Below are 13658 nucleotides of genomic sequence, written 5' to 3' on the forward strand. Positions count from 1 at the left end.
TTCAACTACAATATCCTAATACAAATTCAAAAGTATGGAATTCTAATTCAATATCTTAATACATATTCTAAATTATGGAATTCTAATTCAATATCCTAATATAAAATTGACATTATGGAATCCAAATAAAATTAATGTTGGCACTGAAATAGCTCCATATGTCTCTCTCTCTCTCTCTGCACAACTGATTTGAAAACTATTGGCAAGTACTGAGAAGGTGAAAAGGACACTATTTTTCTCAAAGTGAAAGCGTGAAAAAGTAAAAGGGAATTTTCTCTAGGCCATTATCATTACCTTAGCAGCCAGTCAGGTCTGCACCACACACAGATGAGAGTTCCTCTCCACTTAACTGTTCAGCATATATATTGGCTCAGAAGATTTCATATTCATCTATTAGGGTCCTGCCACCTAGAGAGGGAATGCAATCAACTGACTTCGATGCAAGGGGTATTTACCTGCATCTTAATTCATGGTTAGAATAAAAAAAAACACACACAGCAGTAATGTGAAGGGAGGGTGTAGTAGTATCAGTAGCTGTGTACTAGCGAGCTATAGGCTGGTCAGGGTCAGAGTCCAACCCTCCTCATTCCTGCCCACTCTTTATTTGGTTCGCTACCTTGTCACCGCGGCGATCGATACCGCTCGGTAATGGCTGCTTGGAGAGCCGAGGGACTTGAATGACAGACAGTGGTAGGACCGAGTTGAGCATGTCCCAGGCTGAGCTGCCTCTGAGCTGAGTGATGGAACTCTGTAGCCGGCTAATTAACTTCCAGTCGAGTCTGGAGTATTCATGCTCAGTGAACCCCACACCATTACCCCTAGCATAAACAACATGCCAATTAAGAAGAAGAGCTGTTTGAGCGTCCAAAATGACACCCTATTCACTTTATAGGGCCATAGGGCTCTTGTCAAATGTAGTGCACTGTAAAGGGAATAGGGTGTAATTTGGAACGGAGCCCTGGTCTACTCTACAGACACACTCCATGCATGGTCCTGTGTTTTCATTGGTTGTCTTAAGATAAATATTTTAACATGTAGTTTGAGACATAACCAGACCAGACAGGGGGTGAAGATAATGAAGACAACATATATGAAATGATCTTGGCACTTTTTCTTCTGCCTCATAATGACAACGATGTTCTTCTCCCCCAGCCTCTTGCATCTGGGCCTTATACACTGTAGGTCATCAAATGTTGTATAGAGACATCTACTTCGCCCCAGTAACTGTAAAACAACTATTAAAGATTTTCCTGCTGTCAAGTTAGTTTTAAGTGAAAAGCTAATTTGCTTGGGTTGTTTGAAAGAGAGATCAATACATTGACCGTGGGAAGGAGGGAGGGACAGCATTGCAAAGCAATTTTACACCATACAGGATGCAAACCCTTGTATGCAAATACCACTAGAGACCCTGCAAACCCAATGCAGCTACACACTTGGCAATTCAGCTCATACGTGTGCCTGTTTTTTCTTTCCCCTTACTGAGCAGAGTGGCAATTTATCAAGTCTGCAAGTCAGTGGATTTGGCTTGGCTAAACTATTTGCAAATTCCAATTTAACATTTTTAAAGTTTCGGTTGTTAAATTGCCATTGCCAACTCTTAATTGATAACGTCATGTGGTTCTTGAAGAGTGCATCTGCACAAAGTGAATAGGAGTAAAGGACGGAATTGCAACAAGATACAGTATATCCATTTATATGGAAATGCATGTCTTCATTGTCTTTGATAGCAAATGAACAAGGAGTCTTATTCAATAGCACATGTTCCAAATCCTGCATATCATCTAACATTTGTTACACAGACTGGCACACACACATAAAAAAAAAAATTCCATGAAGCTTTTCTTTAGAAAATACTGTGATATTTTATTAAAAATGTTGCAGAAAATCTTTATACAGGTGTCCAGCCAGAAATATCATCTATCACTTAAGGCAAAACCGCAAACAATATCAGACAAACTAAATCATTTCAAATCCTACATCAAAACCCTTGGTATCTTGACAGTTGATGGACCAATGGTAAGGATATATCTTTCATTAAATTTATAAATGTAGCATTATTATAAACCTTTTTATATGTACTTGCTTTAGTTTTTTTCTGTAATAGGATGCAGAACTGAAAGAATTTGGGTTAATGTTGACTTTTTATTGTACTTATAATTGTTATTATTAATAATATCAATATCATTTATCATTTTTATTATTTACACTCATTCACTTATGTAGTAGTAACCCAACATATCAAAAGCCTGGCACAATACTTTACATATTGCTAGCATATGACAATTTGAAATATCTAACATATACTTCTTTACAAACATATCCAACTAATATTGATACCAAAATCCACTGCCTTTTTTCTAAGTAATACATTGCTGGTCACATTTGAAGCTCAGGCAGTGGTGAGATTGTTGCTAGACATAAAAACCCTACAAACAAAATGATTAAAAGCAGAACGAGATGAATCAGGTGACAAAAAAAGGGACTCACTATCAAACCTCATTTTGAGACAGAATCAGAATGCTGTCTGAAAATGTAGATTATAAAGCAGTTCTCAGACATGCATTGTGTCAGAAATGGATACAAAAGATACACAGGACGTTATAATGGTTGTCTAGACGATGCACAGTATGCTCCCAAAATGGATAGTGTTTGCACTTTTTTTCTGCTGCTGTGAAAACAATTCAACAGATTTTAATACAAAAAAATGGATAATGATTGATACTGTTTATTTACACACACCTCAACAGAAAGAACACGCTTGGAAAAGCCATAGTTAAACTCAAACAACAATATAAGCTCTTTAAAGTACTCTTTTTTGTTTATTTTTTACTCACAACTATATACTGTTTTTAGTTTTTTACAAAGTTTTCATAAATACATTTCAGGCTGGGGGGAGTTTTAAATTCAGTGCCCATGATTAGTCTGTCATACTTTACCAATGCAGTAGAGTGGTATTTCACTGTACAATTGTGTGTTTTTGTACTATGATGTACATGATGGCACAAAAAGCTTTTTGAGTAATCCTTGTCATCACTGTAACCCTTCATGTTTTGTATTGTCTATTCAAGCATTCTAAAGCAGATGATTCCACTTGTTGTTTTTTTGGTAAAACTCTCTTCGATTCATTCGAGAAGCTTCGCTCCAAAAACAGTATTACTATAGTAACATTCACTTTTCAAACATGTCATTAGAAGTTCATATTTGACTTTGATATACTGTTCAAGAAGGCATGGTAGCAAAATAACATCTCATCCACTGAGATGAGTTCTGTGTGAAACACAGTCAGTCACTCTTCTCGCTTTTCTTAGTGTTTGTCCAACATAGGCCAGGCCACATAGACGTTTGACTCTGTCTTCTCCACATAGAGTTATACCCTGGTGGTGGAGTGTCCATGGGGCAGGTTGGTACTGTTCTGACTGCCGCCAAACGTGTTGAAGTTATGAAGTGGCTGCATGGCGGCCAGCGAGTTCGGGATCATGGTTATGGTGCTGGGCGTCATGAGGGGGATGTCGTCTGGCGACCTACGCAGTGTGAGGGTGTAGTCGGGCGGGCAAGTGAGGCGCAGCGTGTCGTGGGCCTGGAGCGACTCACACTCGTGGTGGTGCTCGTGATCCATCTGCTGCTGCTGCTTCATCTGCAGGGACATCAGCTCCTCGTTCTGCAAGTGGGCGATGTCATTGGCGTTGGCCACCGCGTTGGCTGGCCCGGCGGAGTTAAGCTGTGGGCTCGGCCCGCGCCGGTTTGACTCGTGCCGCCGCTTGTCCTTCTTGTAGTAGAGTGCCGCGAACGCCAGGATGTTGAGGAAGAGCAGCGAGGCTCCCACGGCGATGGTGACGCTCAGCTCTGTGGAATAGTCCCGTTTAGTCTCGATAACCACTGCTGATTCGTCTGTGAGGTCCTCACCTTTCCGCTGGTCGGTGGTCTGCTTGGTGTTGGCGGAGGGAACCCCAGGGTGGCGGGTGGTAGATGGCCGATTGCCCGGGAAACGCTTGGTGTAAGGAAACGGGGTGGTGTCCTGCGGCGGTATCTTGGTCGTTGTGGATACGTACTGGAACAACTCGTTTATGTTGTGGAGGTGTGGAACTAGTTCCAGCCAGAAGGCTACCTTGGTGGCCCGATAGTGGTCCCTGACCCTGGGTTTCAGGCCGATGTGCAGGTAGAGCTGGTCCTTGGGGTTGTACTTCGACCAGGCAACCTCTTCAAAGCGGTTGGGTTTTGTATGGATGAACTTGGTGTCCTGAGGAACGGGCTGGTTTGGATCTCTGAAATAGAGAAGATAAAAAACATTTGTAATTACGAATGTATTATACAATTGTTCTTTTCAGGACCGTATTCTACAAAAGGTTTAAAAAAGACAGAAAAAGAGAAAAGGGCAGTATTCTGATTAATTGCCACCAAAGCACTATTTTATCTCTAGGCTTGTGAAGTCAATGCTCGTGAAATTGAAAATGATTGACCCAAAATATTTAAAATATACTAGAAAGAAGTGTTATGTTATATTCCTCCCAAGTGAGTCAATGTGGTCATTATTAACTCTGTAATAATTTTTTTGTGTTTCTTTAAGCCTACTCAAGGGAATCTTCATTAAAGTAAAAAGAAGATGAAGTCACAAAATGGCCACTAAAACTGTCCATTAGATTCACTTTAGAGCTGAGTCATCCTACTGTACAGTTACAAGACTCATATAATTGATTAATACAAAGCATATCCTGTGCCCCCATTTTAACGTTCATAACAAACACCTCTGTGATTCATAGGAAAAATGTGTAATAGTATGAAATGTCCCAATGTCCTAGATCATGTTAACATTTTTCTGTAACGCAGGCTTTTTATTCTCCCATTGACATTGTGAAGTAGATGTTATAGTGGACAGCCTCAGTGTTGGAATCAAGCAACTCTCCTGTGACATTGTGACTGTGATTTCATTAACTTTCGAAGGGAGACAGAGGCGAGGAGTACAGTCGAGACGACAACCTTGGAGCCTGACACTGTCGAGTGAGTGGAAGGGTAAGAGGAATGGAAAGGGAAGGGGGAATGTCCAGCTGAATGCTGAACAGAAAGAAAGGCCTCATCTTGAGTCATGCACTGCACTCAGGCACCAGGGGACACTCAGGACCCATCAGACCTTTCAAGATGAGCTCGGATGCAGACCTGGGTTCAAATAGTATTTGAAATCATTTCAAATACTTTAGCTGGTTTTGATTTAGCATGCCTGACCCAATGAAACCGATTGAATAGGCAGAAAACGGCAAACCCCGCCCACCTGGCACTCCAGGCAGACTAGTGCCAATGCTAAAATGTATTTGATAGACGTCAAAATAGGTATGTACCCAGGGGTCTGCTCTGCTTCCAAAACGAGCTCTTACAGTACAGAGAGACTGTGAGAAGGCTGCTTTTATTACAGCTCCGTCCGTCCATCAGGTGGCCTACTAGATAACAGTGGTCTCAGGGGATCAGGAGATATTTTACTGGCTAATCCAGCATGACAGTATCTCCGGCTGATGGAGCACTGTTTAATCCTGTCATTACCGATTACAGCAGGATCTAAGTATGTCATTCATTTGTAAATGGAAGGGGGGACAGAGAGAGAAAAAATTGGTGTATGTCTGTGCATCCCTGGAGAGCAGGATTCAATTAGATCTGATTCAATATGCTATTATTCAATACAAAGCTAACCTTGTATCATTTTGCTATTTCATTCTATTTGAGAGAACCTGTACATTTGGTTGTATCACTCTTTGAACATCATGGGCCACATTCACCATAATACAATTGCAAAGATGTTACCAAAATGGGTATATTGCTCACAGTACTTTTAACCTATATTTATGTCAAACCCTAGTGCTTTGCTGAATATTTTAAAACACTACAGTATTTGTTAGTAACATCTTCCCATTTTACATGTTTTACACTGTCAAAATGTCACCTCTTGGTAAATTAAGCTAATCTCCCTGAAATGGATTCAGGTGACTGTCTAGTAATAGTTCCATACATAGTGTATGTGCATATGTTCCTTCAAACATGTGGAACCCAGTACAATATCACTTAAGGACTGTAGCCCTGATAGAAGCATATGGAAGCGCCTGCTGTAACAATATACAATTTTCACCGACAAAGACTTGCAATAAAGACAACACTCCAGACGTCCCGTGCTTGTCGGACTGATAAATACTTAGCAAGCTCTTCACATGTATCTCATAAGAGGAAGATAACACAGAGGTGGAAAGCGTTGGTCCATAAAACATATGCTTCCACCATGCTGTCAATCTGTTTTGTGTGATAACAGAAGTACATTCAGATGGAGGGCTAGTCTACACCTCCTAAGAGACTTGTCGTCGCAGGTTTATAGAAATAGCAAAGTCACAGATTTAAATAAACCCAGCTTCTGCTCTTCGCCGGGGGGGGTGGCTTGCACATTATACTTGCATGTATCTACTCAGATGCTCACAAATGTATTCAAGCCTATCTCCCTCTGTTTGACACAAAGCCTCTCTTTGCAGATGACTGTTGAAAAATCTGCTTTTCCAGTCTGCCATGTGTTCCCAGCTGTCTTCATTTTTAGTTTCGACTATAGCCTGCATGTGCAGTGTATACTAAGAAACAACACACACGCATTCAAGCACACACGCATGAATACAGACACACACCCAGGCATGCACGCACACATGCACACACGCCTCACTCATTGTTCAGTCCTGTATCCACTACGAATAAGAAGAACGCTTCCCTGTGCATTGTACTTTTCTATTTTGTATATTACCACACATTAAAGCACTGAGATGAGTAGTTAATGATATGCCTCTCATCCCTCCGAATCCCCTGTCTGTTGTTGGGAGCTTTTTTTCTGGATAACCCTCAATCTAGCAAGGAAATTGAGGATCGCAACGGGAGTATTTGCCTGCAGTTGGAGAGACTCTTGTGAAAAACGGACACTCTCGAAGCGATGAATTTGCTTTGGGTTCCTGCTTTGTTTGAAGCAGCACTACGGGAAAGCAAAAAACACTCAGACTAAAAGAGCCTCCCCATGCCAATAACGTTGCCAATCTATCCCCTGCTGAACTGGCATCAGGTGGACGCTAGCCAAGCCGGAGAGCTGGGGGAGGGAATGCTACAGCCTATGAAGCTGTTCAATAATGTATTTATTCACCTTAAAATGAATTTTCAGTGTGACTGGGTCGCAAACATCCTGCTACCTGGTTAATCCCAGGGTTCAGGAAACAAAGACGTGATCCAAATATCAAGTGATATTTGCAAACTGCAAAGCCTTAATGAAAACCAAAGCATTTACAATACTTATAGAAGCACTGATTTGTTCAGTGTAGTTGAAGCTATGCTCCCATAACTTGCTACGTGTCTTCTCGATCCATGTCGGATATTTATCCACTTCAAATAAACAATCTGACATACAGTAGAAAAACTGAATTGGACAACCTACCCTGTCTTGGCAAAGTTAGTCCAGTAGGTCATAACCACTGCGCTGAGCATGACGTCGTTCTTGGAGAAGTTGCAGTTGAACAGGTCCGTGGGTCCGATCATGGGGATCCCGAACACATAGGGCACCTCGTCCCCATGTGCCGAGTCAGCCCAGCTAGGCTTCATGTCGCTCTGGCAGTGATGGTAGAAGGCGTAAAAATATGTTGGTGAACCATACTGGGCATGGAGGTCCGCTGTGGCTACGGCCGGAGCCACCCACTGGTGGTCGGTGAAGAGTGCGACTAACGTCTTCCTCCGTGTCTCGGGGTTCTCCTTGTCGGCCCAGTCAGTGTACATGAACTTAATGGTCTCCCTTAGCGTGTCCTTGCCCTCCGGGTAGCCGTAAAGGTGATCCACAAAGTCCGACACGGCAAAGTCGAAGTCGTTGGCCGAGATGCCATCCTCGCTGTCCACGCTGCCCTCCACAAACTTGAACCCTTCGCCTTGGTTGACCCCCAGCATGATGTCGTAGTTGAGGAACTCGCCCTGCTCCATGAGGATCTGAGGGTCATCCGGGATGACGTCGCCGTCGATGACGGGGCCGAAGGCGATGTGGTACTTTGCGGGTAAGATGTTCTGTTCGATCAGCTCCTTGTAGTTCTTACTCTGGAGGCACTCCACCAGGTCGATGGTGTCCAGCATGTTGCAGCCCACCTTCTCAGCCAGCATCCGTGTGTACTTGGCAGGCTGGTAGTTGACCGCCCAGCTGGAGAGAGCTGTACCACTCTGGATGATGGCTTTCTGGAAGAGATCTGAGGGGGAGAAAACTGATGTTAGACACGACAAATCTCAGACATGGTGTTTGGTGTTTTTCACAAATGTAAAAATCTTTTAGCAATGAAAGTGCTGAAATAATACATACACACCCGGAACAGCCACATTGGTATTTACTCAGTATAGAAATAATTGGTATTTTCTGGTATTACTTTAAATAATTCTGATGTAACATCTTCGGTGAGTGCTATATTTTATTTAACTAGGCAAATCAGTTAAGAACAAATTCTTATTTACAATGACGGCCTACACCGGCCAAACCCAAACGACGCTGGGCCAATTGTGCGCGCCCTATGGGACTCCCAATCACGGCCGGTTGTGATACAGCCTGGAATCGAACCGGGGGGTCTGTAGTGACGCCTCAAGCACTGAGATGCAGTGCAATAGACCGCTGCGCCACTCGGGAGCCCAATACATACACATTACGTCCGTAACATCCACACAGATCCATACAAATCAGACACAGATCCATCTAGACTGCATATTATCCTATACTGACAAAAGATGAAGCAAAAGGATGATTAAGGACTGGGACAGGGACACCACATCCTGTCAACGCTGGTCATAATAAATTAATCAAACTGAAAATAAAAGACACATTTGTTTATTCTGCAATGAGGCCTCGGGCCACTTATTCATCCTGAATTATGTTGGAGCTGCATGCAGCTTCACGATCTGCCTGGCACTGCCACTCTGCAAATAGGCCACAGCGCACTAGGAACACTTCTTGTATGTTACATTTTTTCCCAGTATTTTCTAAGTTCTATTTATATCATTGTGTATGTTTCCAAGCCGCAGAAGCCGACATCTCCCGCAAGGCCTAGTTAGCAACAGAGGTTTATTTAGCTTTATTTCCCCATTTCCTCTGCTATTTGGATGAAGAAATCAGTTAAAGCCTGACTCACCAGAAGTGAATTTAAATATGTTGCATATGCTTCCTGTGTTTACCTCAGTCTGCTTACTGAGGCGTGCCTGTGGAGCCATGAAACAGAAACAGATCATGTCCTACATAGGGAGCAGCGATGAGGGGCTATGGCTTCCATGCCACCTGGGTATGGCTAACGGGAGTGATACAGGAACATAGCTGCCTGGCTAACAACAAATCCGATTCACAACACCAATTCAGGTGATAGGCTACTGGGCCAACCTTGGTAACCCAGAACCAAATCAGTCTATAATTTTAATGGTAGGTTTATTTGAACAGTGAGAGACAGAATAACAACAACAAAATCCAGAAAAACGCATGTCAAAAATTTTATAAATTGATTTGCATTTTAATGAGGGAAATAAATATTTGACCCCCTCTCAATCAGAAAGATTTCTGGCTCCCAGGTGTCTTTTATACAGGTAACGAGTTGAGATTAGGAGCACACTCTTAAAGGGCGTGCTCCTAATCTCAGCTTGTTACCTGTATAAAAGACACCTGTCCACAGAAGCAATCAATCAATCAGATTCCAAACTCTCTACCATGGCCAAGACCAAAAAGCTCTCCAAGGATATAAGGGACAAGATTGTAGACCTACACAAGGCTGGAATGGGCTACAAGACCATCACCAAGCAGCTTGGTGAAAAGGTGACAACAGATGGTGCGATTATTCGCAAATGGAAGAAACACAAAATAAATGTCAATCTCCCTCGGCCTGGGGCTCCATACAAGATCTCACCTCGTGGAGTTGCAATGATCATGAGAACGGTTAGGAATCAGCCCAGAACTACACGGGAGGATCTTGTCAATGATCTCAAGGCAGCTGGGACCATAGTCACCAAGAAAACAATTGGTAACACACTATGCCGTGAAGGACTGAAATCCTGCAGCGCCCGCAAGGTCCCCCTGCTCAAGAAAGCACATATACAGGGCCGTCTGAAGTTTGCCAATGAACATCTGAATGATTCAGAGGAGAACTGGGTGAAAGTGTTGTGGTCAGATGAGACCAAAATCGAGTTCTTTGGCATCAACTCAACTCGCCGTGTTTGGAGGAGGAGGAATGCTGCCTATGACCCTAAGAACACCATCCCCACCGTCAAACATGGAGGTGGAAACATTATGCTTTGGGGGTGTTTTTCTGCTAAGGGGACAGGACAACTTCACCGCATCAAAGGGACGATGGACGGGGCCATGTACCATCAAATCTTGGGTGAGAACCTCCTTCCCTCAGCCAGGGCATTGAAAATGGGTCGTGGATGGGTATTCCAGCATGACAATGACCCAGAACACATGGCCAAGGCAACAAAGGAGTGGCTCAAGAAGAAGTACATTAAGGTCCTGGAGTGGCCTAGCCAGTCTCCAGACCTTTAATCCCATAGAAAATCTGTGGAGGGAGCTGAAGGTTCGAGTTGCCAAACGTCAGCCTCGAAACCTTAATGACTTGGAGAAGATCTGCAAAGAGGAGTGGGACAAAATCTCTCCTGAGATGTGTGCAAACCTGGTGGCCAACTACAAGAAACGTCTGACCTCTGTGATTGCCAACAAGGGTTTTGCCACCAAGTACTAAGTCATGTTTTGCAGAGGGGTCAAATACTTATTTCCCTCATTAAAATGCAAATCAATTTATAACATTTTTGACATGCGTTTTTCTGGATTTCTTTTTTGTTATTCTGTCTCTCACTGTTCAAATAAACCTACCATTAAAATTATAGACTGATCATGTTTTTGTCAGTGGGCAAACGTACAAAATCAGCAGGGGATCAAATACTTTTTTCCCTCACTGTATATACACAGTAACAGTCAAAAGTTTGGTCACACCTACTCATTCAAGGGTTTTTATTTATTTGTACTATTTTCTACATTGTAAAATAATAGTGAAGACATCAAAACTATGAAAGAACATATATGGAATCATGTAGTAACCAAAAAAGTGTTAAAGAAATCAAAATATATTTTATATTCTTCAAAGTAGCCACCCTTTGCCTTGATGACAGCTTTGCACACTCCTGGCATTCTCTCAACCGGCTGCTTTTCCTTCACTCTGCGGTCCAACACAAAGGACACCAATAAGAAGAAGAGACTTGCTTTGGCCAAAAAACACAAGCAATGGACATTAGACCGGTGGAAATTTGTCCTTTGGTCTGATGAGTCCAAATTTGAGATTTTTGGTTCCAACAGCCGTGTCTTTGTGAGACGCAGAGTAGGTGAACGGATGATCTCCGCATGTGTGGTTCCCATCATGAAGCATGGAGAAGGAGGTGTGATGGTGTGGGGGTGCTTTGCTGGTGACACTGACAGTGAATTATTTAGAATTCAAGGCACACTTAACAAGCATGGCTACCACGGCATTCTGCAGCGATATGCCATCCCATCTGGTTTGTGCTGATGCTCCAGATACTCAACTAGTCTCAAGAAGGCCAGTTTTGTTGCTTCTTTAGTCAGCACAACAGTTTTCAGCTGTGCTAACATAATTGTAAAAGGGTTTTCTAATGATCAATTAGCCTTTTAAAATGATAAACTTGGATTAGCAAACACAACGTGCCATTGGAACACAAGACTGATGGTTGCTGATAATGGGCCTCTGTACGTCTATGTAGATATTCCATTAAAAATCAGCCATTTCCAGCTACAATAGCCATTTACAACATTAACAATGTCTACACTGTATTTCTGATCAATTTGTTGCTATTTTAACAGACAAAAAAAAGGCTTTTCTTTTGAAAACAAGGACATTTCTAAGTGACCCCAAACTTTTGAATGGAAGTGTATATAAATAAAATAAAAACTAGTTGATTGATAGTATATCCAGTGAAAGCTGAGTTCAAAAAAGTGTCAGCGCCCAGTCTAAAACCTAGTAAATGAGGCATCATGCAGACACAGTCCTCTAATCATCTCACATGACCTACAGTAGCACACATTTAAAAACAGGAAGTAGGACCATGAATGGCAAATGTTTGAATTGGACTTCTGAGAGAACGAAGATGGAAGAAGAATTCTCTGCTTTCAGTCTCTGCTTTCAGTTTTTTATTGGACATAATTCAGAACTAGATGTTTTCCCCTGAGGTTACTCTCACTATTGTCACTCAGTACCAGCAGCGGACATGGAGAGAAATTAAAGTCCATTGACGAGTGCAAGACATGTCCATTTCCTGCCGTAACTGATATTGATTTATATTGATGGAAATAAAGTCTGAAGTTGCGAGATGTGCCGGTTAAGATCTATCTGGGGTTTTGCCCTATGGAGACTGATTAGGTAATGCTGTTTTCACAGTCATTTACTCAAATAGCTCCTGATGAGATTCAGCTGCAGAGAAAGAGAGAGCGCAAGAGAGTGAGAGAGCGAGAGAGAGAACGCACAGCTAGCTATTCATTTGTCTATCTCTGTTTGCGTCCCAAATGAAATCTTATTCCCTATATATTGCACTACTTTTGACCAGAACAAAAGTAGTGCACTATAGGGAATATGATACCATTTGGGACGTAGACTTTGTCTGCCTCTCTACACTGTGCTGTGCACTGGGCTGAGGAGAACGACTATGACAGTTAATGACACTCACATTTCTAGGATACTATTTTCTAATGATAATAAAAAACAGAGAGATGTAAATGTACTATAATGTGACGGCGGTTAACCATTCTAATATTCTTGATATCCACCTACCACTTTTCTCTGGCTGGTCACACAAATATCTAGTGACTGAGGTAGGCAATATTTTACACTTGGGTGAACCTGTGAACACACTCTAGTTGTTATCTCTGTCATGTGGCGATGAAATGTGATGCTACATGTTCTCTGAAAAGTCATAGTGGTGTATCCTGACTGTTTAAATCATTCATAGGCTGCATCCCAAATTGAACTCTATTCCCTATTTAATGCACTACTTTTGATCAGGCACCATAGGACTCTGGTCAAAAGTAGTGCACTATATAGGGAATAGGCACTGCCATACCCTCTCAGTGAGAGAGATATTCCTATTTGAAAACAAAATTATATCTATCGAATAAAGCAATAAATATAATAAAACATTTCCCCACAGGTCTTTATTTAATTCCTACATTCTAAAATGATAGCTGAAGTTCATACGACCATATGAATTTAATTAATAATCTTTAATTGCAGTGTAAGTCTCACGGTAGACGCCGAGAATGATTCATTTTATGATTCATAAAATTTTTTAAAGGACTTGTACTCACTGACTTTAAGGATTCAAACAATATAATATAATCTCAATGATTTCCAAGGAGGTAAGGGAATATTTTGGGGGGCTAAAAATACCCGATACATACCTTCTGAGTAGTGAGAGAGAGTGAGCAAGCTAACACACGATGCCCCTGCACCAGAGCCGAAGATTGTCACTCTCTTTGGATCTCCTTTGAAGGCCTGAATGTTCTCTTTGATCCACCTCAGGGCTTGGATCTGGTCCAGCAGTCCATAGTTCCCCTTGGCTGCCTGGTCCCCTGTGCTTAGGAAGCCTGTGTGAACAAC

General features: G+C 42.2%; 1 protein-coding gene across 2 annotated transcripts in view; it reads right to left on the minus strand.

The window, feature by feature from the left end:
- Positions 1-1851: 1851 nt before the first annotated feature.
- Positions 1852-13658, minus strand: part of nlgn4xa (neuroligin 4 X-linked a) — a 62699-nt gene continuing 50892 nt past the window's right edge. For both annotated transcript variants that reach the window (XM_041874346.2, XM_041874345.2), the window contains 3 exons: positions 13460-13645; positions 7436-8225; positions 1852-4262 (listed from right to left, as the gene is read on the minus strand). In XM_041874346.2, coding sequence (XP_041730280.1) covers positions 3368-4262; positions 7436-8225; positions 13460-13645 — 1871 coding nt within the window. In that variant the 3' untranslated portion in view covers positions 1852-3367. The remainder of the gene's footprint in view (positions 4263-7435; positions 8226-13459; positions 13646-13658) is intronic.

This window comes from Coregonus clupeaformis, chromosome 6, assembly GCF_020615455.1.
Source record: "Coregonus clupeaformis isolate EN_2021a chromosome 6, ASM2061545v1, whole genome shotgun sequence".
NCBI classification, from domain to species: Eukaryota; Metazoa; Chordata; class Actinopteri; order Salmoniformes; family Salmonidae; genus Coregonus; species Coregonus clupeaformis.